The sequence below is a fragment of the Phyllostomus hastatus genome, unplaced genomic scaffold, assembly GCF_019186645.2.
Source record: "Phyllostomus hastatus isolate PE091 unplaced genomic scaffold, TTU_PhHast_1.1 phas_contig_150, whole genome shotgun sequence".
NCBI lineage: Eukaryota > Metazoa > Chordata > Mammalia > Chiroptera > Phyllostomidae > Phyllostomus > Phyllostomus hastatus.
Window position 1 is genome coordinate 40,641,019 of NW_025333611.1, and position 15,298 is coordinate 40,656,316.

Below are 15,298 nucleotides of genomic sequence, written 5' to 3' on the forward strand. Positions count from 1 at the left end.
CTGTGTTTCTATTGATCTGTCCCTTTATGTCTATCAGTATTTGCTTTATGTATTTAGGTGCTCCAATGTTGGGTACAAAGGTATTTACAAGGGTTATATCCTCTTGTCATATTAATTCCTTTATCATTATGAAATGTTTTTCTCTCTCTTAATTTGCCTTTGTTTTAAAATCTGTTTTGTCTAAGTATTGCTATCCCAGCTCTTTCTTCATTTTCATTTGCATGAAATATGTTTTCCGTCTTGTTACTTTCAGTCTGTGTATGTCTTTCAATCTGAAGTGAGTCTCTTGTACTCAGCATATATATGGGTCTTGTTTTCTTACCCATTCAGCTACCCTATGTCTTTTGATTGGAGCATTTAGTCCATTTACTTCTTAAGTGATTATTGTTAGTTATGTAGTGATTTCCATTTTATTGTTTATATTTATGATCTTTTTATAATAATCTTCTTGAAGAAGCCCCTTTAACTTTCTTGTTACACTTGTTTAGTGGTGATGAACTCCTTTACTTTTTCTTGTCTGGGAAGCTTTTTATCTCTATTTCAATTTTAAATGATAGCCTTGCTGTGGAAAGTAGTCTTAGTTGTAGGTCCCTGCTTTTCATCACTTTGACTATTTCATCTCAATCCTTTCTGGCCTGGAGAGTTTGTTTCTGTTTCAAAATCAGCTGACAGTATTATGAGAACTCCCCTGTAGGTAACTAACTGCATTTATCCACCCCCCCCACCCCCACTATTAAGATTTTCGTTTTGTCTTAACCTTTGCCATGTTAATTATGTTGTGCCTTGGTGCAGCCCTCTTTGGCTTCATCTTGTTTGGGATTCTCTGTGGTTCCTGGACTTGCATGTTATTTCCTTCACCAGGTTAGGGAAGTTTTCCATTATATTTTCAAATAGGTTGTTAATCCCTTGGTCTCTCTCTTCTTCTGGTCCCTTCTTCTGAATGTTGTTGCACTTGATCTTGTCCCAGAGGACCCTTGAACTATCCTTATTTTTTTGGATTCCTTTGTGTTTTTGCTGTTTAGGTACTTTGTGATTGCTGGTTCAATTCTGTGCTTTTTCCAATCTTCTGTTGATTCCTTCTAGCGTATTTTTCATTTCAGTTAGTATATTCTTCATTTCTGACTGGTTCTTTTTTATGGTTTCCATGTTCTTTTCTTGTGCTTACTATCTCTTTGTTGCAGTTTTCATGGAATTTATCTATTCTTCCCCTAAGTTCCTTGAGCATCCTTTTAACCTGTATTTTGACCTCTGTATTTGGTAGGTTGCTCGACTTCATTTTATTTAGTTCTTTTTCTGGAGTTTTCTTACACTTTTTTCATTTGGGACATGTTTCTTTGTCCCCTTATTTTGGCTGCCTCTCTGTGTTTGCTTCTATGTATTAGGTAGAGCCGCTATGTCTCCCAGTGTTGGCAGGATGGCCTTATGTAGTATGTCACCTGTGGGGACCAGTGGTACAGTCTCACCGATCACCTGAACCTCATGCTCCCGGACTGCCCCTTATGCGGATTCTGTTCTAGTTGAGTCTCAATTGCTGTTGGCACTGCAGTGGAAGATATTAACCCTCAGGCTGTCTGGCTGTAAGGATTGGCCACTACCACAGGGAATGAGCTTTTGTGTGTGGGCTGACCTCACAGAGTCAAGTTTGCCCGAGTGGACTCTGATGCCAGCTGAGACCACCCTTTGGGTATGTCATTTGTTTACTTAATCGGGTGGTTCTCTGTTGTGGTGTGAAGGTGGCCATTGGGTGTGTTGTTTCTGAGGCCTCTGGGGAGGAACTCTGGTACAGATCTACACTAGCCACTGGCTGTGACTGGTCTGAGGCTACCTTGTGGAAGCTGCAAAGTGTTCTGTGGTTGGTAGTTGCCTATTCTGGGTTTGGAGGTCCATGGGAGAGGCCACACTGTGAACTGAGGCCTCCTGCCACCAGTACCAGGCCTTGGGACGCTAGTGAAAGGCACAGGGTACCCCAAGGCCCGTTGCTGCCTTCGGACTGCTCATACGGCTCAGCTGCTGAAAGACTCAGGCAGTAGGTGAGCTGGGTCAGACATAGTCTCATGGTTGTGAGGGTCGGGGAGTGGAGTTCATTAAGCTAATGCAGATTCACACTTGGCTGTGTGGTAGGAGCTGTTTCTCCAGCCCTTGCTCTGAAGCCACACAATTTGTTTCTCTCTGTATATCTCTAGTGACAACCCCTCCCCCACCCCTTGCCACCCCCAGCTGCTGTCTCTCCACTAGAGCCCATGGTAAGTGCCTGAGAGCAAGTGAGTCTCTGTGTGAGCCCTTTAAGAGGATGTCAGTTTCCTGAAGCCTTTCCTCTCACCCAGATGGACAGAATCCTTACTGATTTTTACAGCGGATATTTTGTGGGCTCTTCTTCCCAGCACCGGGCTGGGGAGTCCCATGCGGGCCTAGGCCCCCTTGCTCCTCAGGGGAATTTCTGCAGCTGAGATATCCCTCCTGATTCTCAACCTCCACACAGGTGTGTGGGGCCACCCTGTTCTATGTCTCCGCCCCTCCTAACAGTCTCAACGTGGCTGCTTTTTTATGTCCTTCGTTATAAGACTTCTCTTCAGCTAGCCTTCAGATGCTCTTCCAGGCTGATTGTTCTGTAACTCAGCTGTAATTTTCATGTGGTCACAGGAGGGTGCAGGCAGAGCGTTTAGCTACTCTGCCATCTTGAGAGGAAGTGAATCTGGATTATTTAAATAAGTAGCCCACCAGGTTGTAGTAAACCAAGAAAGTTGTGTGTGTGTGTTTAAATATTTTTTTGTTCTTTGTTACTCTTCTCAACTGTTGTTGGCAGGTCCTTTGGTGTGGTCCTCTGGGAAATCACCAGCTTGGCAGAACAGCCATACCAAGGCCTCTCCAATGAGCAGGTGTTGAAATTTGTCATGGATGGAGGACATCTGGATCAGCCTGACAATTGTCCAGATAGACTGTAAGTGTAGAAAGGGGTATTTCTTTATTTATTTAATTATTTAAAAAAATTTTTTTAATTGACTCTATTGGGGAGACATTGGTTAATGAAATTATATAGGTTTCAGGTCTACAGTTCTGCAGTGTGTCATCTGTATATTTTATTTTGTGTTCACCACCCAAACTCAGGTCTCCTTCCATCACTATTTATCTCCCCAATGGGTGCTCATTTAAAAGGCATTGCATGTTGTACATGTATTTGTATTTGTATATCATGTTTACATGCATACTTATGTTTGTATATCTTATGTCTACCTGCATGCTTATGTTTGTATATCATGTCTATATGTGTGGTAGTGTTGCTACCTCATATGTCTATATGTGTGCTAGTGTTTGCTTATATCTACATGTGTGCTCATGTTTGCATATTTTATGTTTCCATGACCTCTGAGTTTGTATATCATACTTTTGGAGGGGAATTGGGGAGTTTGGTGAGAAACTGAGGTATAATTCTCTATCCACTTAAAATTTTGTCACAAGTCTAATATAATGTTATATTCAATTATATCTCAATAATACTGGAAAAAATAAGTCAGTAAGCATAAACGTTAAAAAACTTTTGTTTTGAATATTTGTTATGAGATCAAATGAACAACACATACTCATATACACATACCACTAAACAGTTGCAAAATCATTCAGCCCCACTAATAGTCCAATGAGTATAAAATAAAGGAAAGGAAACTACTGTCTTCCTTAATTAACAACGAAAGAAAGGAAGGAAAGAATGGAGGGAAGGAGGGAGAGGAAAGAAAGCAGGGTGAGTTTAACACTCAGTGCTAACAACGGTATGGCTAGATAACCATTCTTATCTTCCTGTTATAAGAGCTACCCAGAACAAAGTTATTTTTTTAAAGATTTTATTTATGTATTTCTTTTTAGAGAGGGAAGGGAGGAAGAAAGAGAGAGAGGGAGAGAAACATCAATGTGCGGTTGCTGAGGGTCATGGCCTACAACCCAGGCATGTACCCTGACTGGGAATTGGGAAGTTATTTTTAAAGTCTCAAAAAATTGAAATGATTTAAACAAATAATCCAACAAAATGAGAATTGCCAAGTAAATTGATACATGAATATGATGTAGCAATTGAAATTTCAAATGATGCTTATAAAATGTTTTATAACTCAGTGCATAAACCAGTTAAATATTAAGTGAAAAAGTGTGTATATATTACATTTCCAAATATGTCCAGATAAAAGACAAGAGATTGTATCTGAAGGAGAGTACTGTGTGAGCTGCATTTTCCCTGTATTTTGGGTTTTTTTCTAACTTTCTACAATGAGCATTTATTACATATGAAATCCTTTATCAGTGTTGCTTAAGAAAAAAGTTTGATCTGAAAATTCGTGGGGAGAGGCCATTTTTATGCTTCATCCCCAAAAGAATAAGACACCAACTTTAAAAATATGTTTTGAAGGGACTGCTTATCAAGAAAAGTATGATGCAGAGTTATTTAGAGTCTCTGAGCAAAGCACTTCAAACTGTTGCCTTGTGGAGGCCCTCTCCTAGCCAGTCAGCAGCCAGCTCTGGCTCCAGGACCAGGGAACCTCAGGAGCACTAAGGCAGGGCTCTGTAGACTTTTTTGCAGAGGGCCATATTGTTAGAATTTTCACTCTGTGGGCCGTGGTGCTCTTTGTTGCAGCTCTGCTGCTGTAGCTAGAAGGTGGACAGTGTTTACCAATAAATGTTCACAGACAGAAACACTCAGGGTGGTCGGGTTTGGTGAGGGGGCCGAAGTTTGCCAACCCTGCCCTAGAAGAAGTTACAGTGGGGAAAGGAAGGGGTGAGAATGGAAATCCCAAGCCCTCAGCACCTGTCCTCTTTGCTATTGGCCAAGCAAAGGTGTAATGTCCTCCTGCCATCCTCAAAAGAGTGACAGCTGGGCCTGTGCAGTGGCCTCTCAGAGCTGGCTTTCCAGGTTCAAACCACAATAGCCATGGCCGTCAGCAGTGGGGATGTATAACAATGAGGAACTGTGGTCTTCACCATGTGGCAACACCAAGAGAGGCCATTCTTGACCTATCTCTGGGTTAAGGCAGCCCCTTCAGTTCTCTTTTGAAAACTGACCTTCACCCCCAATAAAATTGCTGCTTTTGCTTAACCATTACCTGTGTGTGTAGCCGCTGTCTGAAATGAATATGCCATCTGACTAGGGTGGTGGGTGGGACTGCTGGGTGGGAAGCCTGGACTCATCCTCAATGTGTCCTCTGTCCCACAGCAGCGAACTGATGCGCATGTGTTGGCAGTTCAACCCCAAGATGAGGCCGACCTTCCTAGAGATCGTTGACCTGCTTAAGGATGACCTGCACCCCACCTTTCCAGAAGTTTCCTTCTTTCACAGCGAGGAGAACAAGGCACCTGAGAGCGAGGAATTGGAGATGGAGTGTGAGGACATGGAGAGCGTGCCCCTGGACCGGCCCTCACACTTCCCGAGGGAGGAGGTGGTGGGGTCCCCCCTGGGCCTCAAGCGAAGTTACGAGGAGCACGTCCCCTACACCCACATGAACGGGGCCAAGAGAAATGGGCGGGCCCTGACTCTGCCGAGGTCCAGCCCTTCCTAACAGCTTCTGCTTGCGGGAGGGGCTCCCCACTTCACTCTCCTCTGGTTGGAAGGTCTTCAGAAACTCAGGATTTTCCCAGGACTCTGCCGGTGTCAGTGGAGCGGAGAGATCATTGCTCTCTGCGTGTGTTCATCGCACGACCTCAAACCACCACTGTCCGATTGCTGGTCTGACCCATGGCTGGAGAGTCTGGCTGAACGTAGAGGGCGAGGCTACCACGGCTGCTGCCCTTGGCAGCAGCTGCTGGGTCAGGCCAGGATGTTACTTCTTTCTCCAGTTGATTGAAAGAAAGCACCTGTTTTTGAAAAAGGACTTTTTGTGGGGATGGGGGCTGGTGTCTGAGCTACAGTGTAAAACATAAAAGTTGTTCATGGAACGAAAGTTTGAAAGAAAGAAAAACATGCTGTTCCAGTAGAGTTTCAGGCTTTATGGAGTGAACTTTTGGGAGGTTTTTCTCATCCAGGCTGAAGAATTTTTTTTTTCCTTCACAAAAGTAGTTTCTCAAATTGACCAATAGCTGCTGCTTTTATACTTTCCATAACCTGCAGTCCCGGTGTGTGTGCATGTGCGTTCAGGGCAGGCAGGGTTGCTGTGTGTGTGTGCGTGCAAAGCACTCGTGCTGAGGTGCAGCTCTGGGGATCGGCTCGTGAAGATTCTCCTTTTCCAAGTGTGTGAGCATCCTGGTTCCCCTCCTTCCTTCTCATTCACCAGAGACTACGCCCTCAATAGAGTCTCATGTGCCCTAGTCTAGCCTCAGGAGTCTTCTGTCCCTTAACTTTGGTGAAAACTAGTTTTCCAGGGGCTGAGGGAGTGGTTTGGAGTGATAATGGATCTTTTAAAGACCAAACAGAACCAGGACATAAGAAAAAGGGGGGAAAACTGAGATGATAAAGAGTTTTGAGAATACATTTGTAACACATTTTAGTTTTAAAAAATCTCCAATCCGCCCCATAAGTTATTGACTGTTTCCTGGGTTGGGGGCAGGGTTGGTGGGTTGGTTTCCCTGTGTGGGAATAGGGTGCTAGGCAGGAAGGGCCTCTTTGCTTGGTCTTCAAGGCATCTGTCTTTCTGGAAATAAAGCCACAGTTGCTGCTAACCCTTTTGGATGTGATGAGGCCGTGCTGAGGGCATGGACAGTTGGGTTTGATGGATGGTTAGGTTTCTGCTTGGGGAAGCTGGCAGCCACCTGGAACTGAGCCCTATCTTCAAATACACTTGTGGCTCTTGGATCTCCTGCTTCCCTCTGTGTACCTCAAGCTCTTCCTCAACTGGGGGTACATATCCTCTAGTTATTCTGCAGACACGACAGAATCATATCCCCATGTGTGACGGCACAGATGGACTTAGAGGACACTGAGCAATAAGAAGTGCGGGCCTCTCTGTCCATCCCCTGCAACCTCAGGGCATCCAGCTGTCCTCAGAACTAGCCTCCCAGAAGCTGCTCTGTGCTGTGACCTCAGCTGGGCCAGGTGTGGGGCCTGAGCAGAACTCTCAGGTGCTTACAGTGTTGCAGCCCCAACGAAGTCGAGCCCAGGGGAGAAAACGCCGAGGACCTTCACACTCCCCCAGACTTCTGAACTAGCGTGAATCCACAGTTTCTTTATTTGGTGAAAAGAACCACAGCTGCTCAAGTAAAGAACACAGTGAACTTGTTACTTTGGTTCGTGAGAATCATCACCCTGATCACCCCTGAGTGCATTTCCTCACAGGTTTTTGACGGCTTCCTTCTCTTCTCTTGAGTTGTGGACTCAAGAACAGATAGAGACTCAGTGCAACCTCCAAACTTTTCAATTCCTGATTAACAACACAGGTAGACACAAACACCAATTGTCTATTGCTCTCCTATTTATAAGATTTGAGAAATTAGAGCATGTAAAATATTTCTGGGGAGCCTCCTCGATTGGGTACAAGGAGCAAGAGTACAGAAATTATTTTTACCAAGCTCACTCTGTACATAGGAGAAGGTCTTTATGCAAATTTAAAAAATACCACATAGGTCTAGATATTTGGTTCTTTTCATAGTAAATTTGTAGTGGCTCTAGACTACAGTTGCCAGCAATTTTCACATTTTTCTAACTCAGAAAGTTTTTCTTACATCAGGGGAAAATAATTTATTTTAATATAAAATCACTAAAAATCATTTTTCTAAAAAATGGAGTGCACATAAGTTTTTATCAAAGAAAAATAAACAGGTGAATGTGGGATGGTGATTCTTCTCCAGCATAGTCTACCTCAGTACTGTTAGGATGAGGTTCAGTAACGGATGTCTTCAAGACTTCAGAACTCTGCCAGGATCTGATCCGAATCAGGAAAACTCCGCATCCACTGATTCTGGATGCCAGGGACCAGTCAGAATTTCAAGGGGGGCATTTGGGATGAAGTGTGGCTTTCTGTGAGTAGTAGACCCTTTTTCTAGCAGGTGATCGTCTTCTCTGATTTTAATCTTTGTGAAATTTTTTTATTTTATTTTTTACTTCTCTTCATTGATACCATGCTTCCCAAATAGGAACTGAGTTTTAGGTCAATGTTATGCATATGATTTGTGGGGTGCCCAGGCCTGAGCTGCTCCTCTTTGGAGGGAGTGGTCGCTCAGTCTCCCTCCAAGGAAAAGCAGGCTTTGGTTCAGAGCTGGCCTCCCCCTGTCCCATTGCATCCCCTTGAAGTGAGCACCACAGGTGCCCTGGTCACTCTGTGACTTGTCCCCACTACTTTCGGACTGAGACGCTGTGTTAGGGTGAATCAAATCACTCTCATGGGCACCTCACATGCAAACACCCAGTGCACTGTCTCCTGGGAGGCATGTCAAGAAATCCCAACTCCAAACCCACCAGCATACTGAACGCATTTTTTAGCAGCAGAACCTTGCACCTCTATGTTGTGGTTTGGTGATCTCAAGCCAATACGGTTGGTTTTACCTTGTGGGGTTATGAGAGCCCATGCGTGAGTCTGGACAGGGCCAGCAGGACTGCTGTCCTGTTCACCAAACCCTGCCGCACTTGTCATACTTTTAGGCACTACCCTGCAGACTCACACGTTTCTGCTTGCCCTGGAGAGGTGTGGTACAGAGGCAGGTCCCCTGTGCAGACAGGACTTCACAGACTTTATTTAGTTGTCTCTGCTGTTGCAGTGAGATGAGTGAGTAGCCGTCGGATCACACACCTCCTTGTGCACCAAGTGATGGTGACTATAATGACAGAACTTCGGTCCTAGGAAGTCGTGGTTGTCCTGGGGGGTTGTAGTGATGGCTAAAAAGCAACAAAGCCAGCCTAGGTTGACAGTTTTTGTTGTTTGTTTTTAAAGATGTCACTCTATTATGAAACCCTTTTCAGTCATGTGGTGAAATCCATGTAGTTTCTTCTTATGGGAAGAATACCAAACAAACCGCTTTCTCCCTGGACCAGTGACGTCAAATGCACATCTGGGGACGCTAGTGTTCCAGGAGCTGTCCCAGATGCAGGGAAAACACTGCAGGCTCTCGAAGAGATGTTGAGCACAACTGAGAGAGCACATGGGAACTGAGGCAAGGCTCTGTGCATGCAGCCCACAGCTGCAGAGACTGCTGCCAGCACACGGAGTGCTCAGGCGTGGATGGGCTGCCGTGAACTGTGCTGGTTGGGTTGGGAGGTGTCCATCTACAGTCGTCAGAATGCCAGTCAGTGAGTGGGCAGGGACATCGTTTCAGGGCACAGTTCCTGCAGCCGCCTGGGTAAGTGGATGTGCTGTAGTCCCATCGTCAATCATTTTTCTACTTTGGTGGAAGGTGGTGTTAAAACACTTGTGGATGCCACTTGGCGAGTCCTCGACACCTCAGGCTATTCAGAAATTATGGTTTTTGTTGGGGGTGAGGAATGGGGAAATGATGATTGTACATAAATGGTGCATGTAGAATGGTGTCCTTTCAGAAAACCTTCCAGAATGTTCTTCAGAATATTGATTTACACCAGAGGTGAGGTTGGGAATGGAAAGAACTGATTGGCATGTGTTCTTTTCAAACATGCAAAATAAGTTTCAGGGGCTTCGACTGAAGGCAAATGTTTCCTTAGGGTCCCCCCAGAAACAGAGGGGACAATGACTTTTTCCACTTGCTGTCACCTGATACCCGTCAAGGTCCAGAACCAACCTCCGGCCAGATTTTTATTTGGGCGTGGGCCCTAAACATGCTTGTTAGGAACCAGATCATAAATCTGAGGCTCTTGGTTCCGTGTGAGAAGGAAGGAGTAGTCCCCCAAGCAAGTGTGTGTCCACACGCACACTGAGGATCGGCCAGGTCCTCCGACCGTGTGTGTCTGGGTGGGGGTGGCCTTGGCCCCGTGTGTCAGCAGCAGACACCTGTGCACCCTCAGCCTTTCAGGATCGAATGTGCCTTGGCTTCTGTGGAGAACAACTTGGAAAGACAAAACACACCAGTAGCTCAGTTATAATTTTCGATGTTTTCCTACAAAAGCCAAGTAATGCCATATACAGAACATGCCTTTTTTTGGGTGAGGGTGGGGGGTTTGAAATTGTGTTGCATGTAAAACATGGGGTAATTACCTGTTTATATGAAAATTCTGAATAAATTATCTGAGAAGAGTCTTGTTTTTGTGTGGTGTCCGAACAAGGACCTGTGAACCATGTGGCAGTGTGGCTGTGGGGTGGGCTGTGTTAGGGGAAATCTTTCAGGAAGTTGTGGGACAAACTTCTAGATTCTTCAAAGCCATGAACTGGGAGGTCAAATATTGTCACCAGTGGGGCTGGCGATGCACTGGTACTCACCTTGTACAGTTGGACTGGTGGTTTAAGTAACAAACTGTCCATTCTAGTTGGTATATAACTGCTCCCTCAGTGACCCTAGAGCTGCTGAGATCCAAGCACTAGGGCTCATTCCAGGAATAACAGGAACCTCTAGGATCTTGCTCCATTTCAACATGCTAGAGACTTACATGCTAAATATTTTACACACCATCCTGGGAGCATGGACCTCTCCCCAAGGTGGGTGGCCAGCAGGGGACTGCAGGCTGCAGGAGGATTTTGAACAGCCTTCCTTGAGGTGAATACAGAGTGCTATGGGTGAGGAGACAGACGCCCTGCCTTCAGCAGCCTGTGTGACTTTGCATGAGTCACATAATTTCTCATGTTGGTTGTTGCTGTGTAACAAACAGTCCCAAAACTTAGTGGCTTAGAACAGCACACATTTATTCCTCAGTTCTATGTGCTGGTGAGGCAGTTCTTCACAGTTTCCCTGCTGTGTCAGGCCTCTTATGAGGTGGGGTGAGGGGGGACTCATCTTCCAGGAGGCAAGCTGGGACTTGTTCAAATGATGGGGGTTGCAGCTTATCCCTGGACAAGAGAGCAAGCTCCAAATGTGCAAGCACTTTCCAACGTTCCACTCGTGTTTGCTATGGTCCCAGTGCCCAAAGGAAGTGACATGGATGAGCCAAGTCAGCATGGTGTAGGAGAGGGGAAGGACCGAGGAGAGCTGGATACCAGACGGTGTGCAGCAGCTGGGGATCAAATCCTACAATAGTCACCTGAACTTCTCACTTCATCCATCTATGAATGAAGATGATAAACCTACTTCATATGAATGCAGTGTAGATCAACTGAGGTAAGGCTTATTCCTCAGGATCCTCCCAAGATGTCCTCCCTACACCCCCAAAACCCTCCAAGTTTCCTGTTCTCCAAGAAATTGATGCCACTGCTAATTGGGAGTGGCAGTAGCTTGAATTATGCCTCCCCGGGTTGATGAAATTTAATAGGAACCTCTTGGAAAATAAAAACATTTTTCTCCCCAGAAAAGACTCTCAAGGGATGCTTGAATCTCAGGATGAGAATGTGGGTCGGTGGTCTGTTTGTCCAGAGGGGCCACTTAGGCTTCTCAAACTCCTGGCCAAGTGACATCAGTGCAGCTTTTAACAGGGTCCCTGGGGCCCTTGCCTGGAGTGATGGTGTTTGTCCACAGGGTCCTGAAGCTTCATTCTGAGTCTTGAATGTTAGAGGGGCTGCTCATCAGAGAGTTCCACCTGTTAGCAAGAGGGGCATCTTCCTAGGCCACACCTTGGCCCCCTCAGTGAGCACCTCTGGGGCAGGGTCTGGGCCTCCATGTTTAATGAATTCCCCTACCCTCAAGTGGACTTGGCTGGTTCAGTTTCTGGTTTTGCCAGCCACCTGCAAAGTTTTCTTTGTCTTAGTGTTTCAGGAATCCTGTCCAGAGCCCTCACCTGGCTTTGAATCTCTGCTCTGCCATGAGGAGCTGTAAGGACTTCCCATTGTTCCTATTCCTCATTTGTGAGGTGGGTATCACGATCGCTGCTTCGTAGGGCCATTGTGGGAGATAAGCAGGCTTGTTTTTGTAAGGCATGCAAAGTGGCCTGTGAGCAAACACATGGTTTCTTTTGAGGCACCCCACATCCATTAGGACCACCTGTTAGAACAAATCCACACCCTGGATACTGCTGACCATAGAGCATTCCCAATTTTTCCTTTTCTTTGGTTATGATTTCGTAAAATTTGCAGTGAGTAGTCTGGTACATCATTTCCGTGCACAGGGTGATGAGGGGGGTAGGAACTTTATTTGGCATATTGTTGCTCTGGGAGTGGGTCCTGTGTTCAGCTGACATGTATGTTGAAAGAGAAAGAATCTCCTGACTAGGTAGGTAAAGCAATTTGTACCCTAAGAAGAATCAGTATTTGCAGGTTACAAAATATAACACTGACCTCATTGGCTGCTCACTGTGGTTCCCAGGGAAAAGGAAACTTGTTGGTTTGTGGTGTTGTGGAAAATCCACCCACACACGGGGAGATAATGAAGCACAAACTTTATTACCCGGGGGCCCAGAGGGGGTGGTTAACATCCAAATCCTCTGAGCACCGATCCTCACTCTCCCGGGGTTTAAATAGTCCCGGGCTTCCTACCTACGTGGCGAAGCAAGGTTACAGAAGCCGAATGCGGAAGTTAGGTCCAGCTACCTTATATGGGAGACAAAGAGAAAACGCAGGAGGAATTTGCAGAAGTCACAGAGCACAGGAACTTATCATGGGAGTCTGTGTACGACCTTGAGTAACTGGCCGTTGCTTTGGTTACGACTTGTCAGCTTCTACAGTCCTGTGTGAAATTTTGCAAGTGTTACAGTTACAGAGCATAAGAAACTTTTGGAGTTTTCTTTACCTGCCACAGTGGTTTATCGTGAAACACTGCCATCTTTAGGGCATAGTTAGGAATTAAAAAGAACTCAGGGCGGGGGGTGGGGGGGTGGGGGGGTGGGGGTTGTTTTTTTTGTTTTGTTTTGTTTTGTTTGCCTTTGGAAAAATGTACAAGAGTTGCAGAAAGCTCTAATTCAAACTGGACAGAGCAGCGATTTCCAACTGGTGTGCCGCAAGGATTTGTAAAACATGCAATACCTGGCTATTGAGTCAGGGGCACTGACCTCTTTTCCCTTAGATTGCCAAATAAAATGACGACAGCCAAGGCAACAGTAACCATCCATTGTGAATGAAGCAAAATTATACCTATTTTTTGCATATCCCTCCATATTTAGTGCCTCTGACTAAATAACTCAGACCACTGAGTCACACCAGCCATGGCAAACTGATAAATTCTTTTTTTTTTTTAACAAAATAGCATTTCATTTGTTTTTCATTTAATTTATTTTATTTGAAGATGTTTGCTTGAATTACTTCTCTAGAAATCAAAATAAAACTACTTCACCTAATCATTTTTCTTCTAGAATTCACTGAAAACTTTTTATCAGCTTTGCTCCAAAGAGTTCTTTTTTTATCAACTTTGTGACTCCTCCACTTTAGGTTTACCCTGATTATTTGCATCTCCAGTCAGTGAGGTCAAAAATTTCTTCGCAGCCATTTGTTCTTGAATGCAGGAATAGATGTCAGTGAAGACTGCATCTGACTAGTATTTGATTGGTCCCTATCTTCCAAGACATCATTCCCCACAGCAGAAGGGGCTCCCAAAGGAAGCCACTGTTTGTCAGAAGAGCACGCTGGGAAGGATCAGGAACAGGAGGAGCTGGTGGTTCCTCTTGGTTTCCATCTCTTGCCTAGGAGTGCTCCCCGTGAGCCTTCTGTCCTGCAGAATACTGGAGCTGGCAGGTGCTGAAGTCCTGAGAGGCCAGGAAAGGCTCCACAAGTTCTTTGTCCTTAGACCTGAACCAGAACTTGGTACTGGCTGAGGGTCTGGTATTATCACCAGCAGCTGCTTTTCACTCTACCCTGGCCAGCATTTCAAAGCCCATCATTTTATAGAGCTTGTACTTAGGGCTGAGCTGTCACAAATCTCTGAAAGACATCACAGCTGTACTCTCACAGGGTGAATAGGACTTGAAGTTCTTACTTAATTGTCATTATTTCTGATTTATACATCGTGAGTAATTTCCAGACATAAAATGGAGAAAGTCAACTTCTCTTTAAATAAAAACAGCTACCAGGTTTAATGGGAAATATTTTAATCTTTAATTAGCAGTAATGATGTGAACAAATGAATTTGCACTAGAGCTAGGGCCACTGAGTTTCCTTCAGAAATTTTATGGGCAAGAATGAATTCTAAAAGCAACAAACACTTATGTGTACTATGCTTCCAAATGTATAATTCTATTTTATTACAAAGCATCAATTCTCCCAAGGTCTTTATTTAATTGTTATGCTATTCAGATACATACTGATTCATAAAAAGGTTTTTTTAATTTTTAAACTATTTCATTGTTGTTCAATTACAGTTGTCTGTATTTACCCCCGACTACTTCCCCACCCAACCCCAACCAATCTCACCTCCCTCCCTTGCTTCCACCTTCCCCCGCCCACGCTTGGTTTTGTCCATGTGTCCTTCATAGTTGTTTCTGAAAACCCTTCACCCCATTATACCCTCCCACCTCTCCTGTGGTTACTGTCAGGCTGTTCTTAATTTCAATGTCTCTGGTTATATTTTGCTTGCTTTTTTTGTTGATTAGGTTCCTGTTAAAGGTGAGATCATATGATATTTGTCCCTGACTGCCTGGCTTATTTCACTTGGCATAATGCTCTCCAGTTTCATCCATGCTGTTGCAAAGGGTAGGAGCTCCTTCTTTCTCTCTGCTGTGTAGAATTCCATTGTGTAAATGTACCATAGTTTTTTGATCCACTAATTTACTGATGGGCACTTAGGTTGCTCCCAACACTTGGCTATAGTAAATTGTGGTGCTATGAACATTGGGGTGCATAGGTTCTTTTGGGTTGGTGTTTCAGAGTTCTTAGGGTATAATCACAGCAGTGGAATTGCTGGGTCAAAAGGTAGTTTTATTTTTAGTTTTCTGAGGAAATTCCATACTGCTTTTCTCAGTGGCTGCACCAGTCTGAATTCCCACCAACAGTGTACTAGGGTTCCCTTTTCTCTACATTGTCTCCAACACTTGTTTGTTGAATTGTTTGTGATGGCCGTTCTCACCAGTGTGAAGTTGTATCTCTTTGCAGTTTTAATTTGCATCTCTCTGATGGCTAGTGATTCTGAGCATCTTTTCATATGTCTCTGGGCCCTCTGTATGTCCTCCTTGGAGAAGTGTCTGTTCAAGTCTTTTGCCCACTATTTAACTGGATTGGATGGAGTTGTGTGAGTTCTTTATGTATTTCGGAGCTCAAACCCTTGTCCTAGATTTTATCGGCAAATATGTTTTCCCATATACTTTATTCTCTTTTCATTTTAATGCTTTTTTTCTTTAGCCATGCAGAAGATTTTTAATTTGATGAAGTCCCATTTGTTTATTTTTTTCTTTATGTCCCTTGCTTTATGGGACATA

General features: G+C 44.6%; 1 protein-coding gene across 3 annotated transcripts in view; it reads left to right on the forward strand.

Annotated features, from left to right (window-relative positions):
- Positions 1–10,109, forward strand: part of INSR (insulin receptor) — a 165,655-nt gene extending 155,546 nt beyond the window's left edge. For all 3 annotated transcript variants that reach the window (XM_045827236.1, XM_045827225.1, XM_045827245.1), the window contains 2 exons: positions 2,804–2,938; positions 5,195–10,109. In XM_045827236.1, the coding sequence (XP_045683192.1) occupies positions 2,804–2,938; positions 5,195–5,537 (478 nt within the window). In that variant the 3' untranslated portion in view covers positions 5,538–10,109. The remainder of the gene's footprint in view (positions 1–2,803; positions 2,939–5,194) is intronic.
- The last annotated feature ends 5,189 nt before the right edge of the window (positions 10,110–15,298 follow it).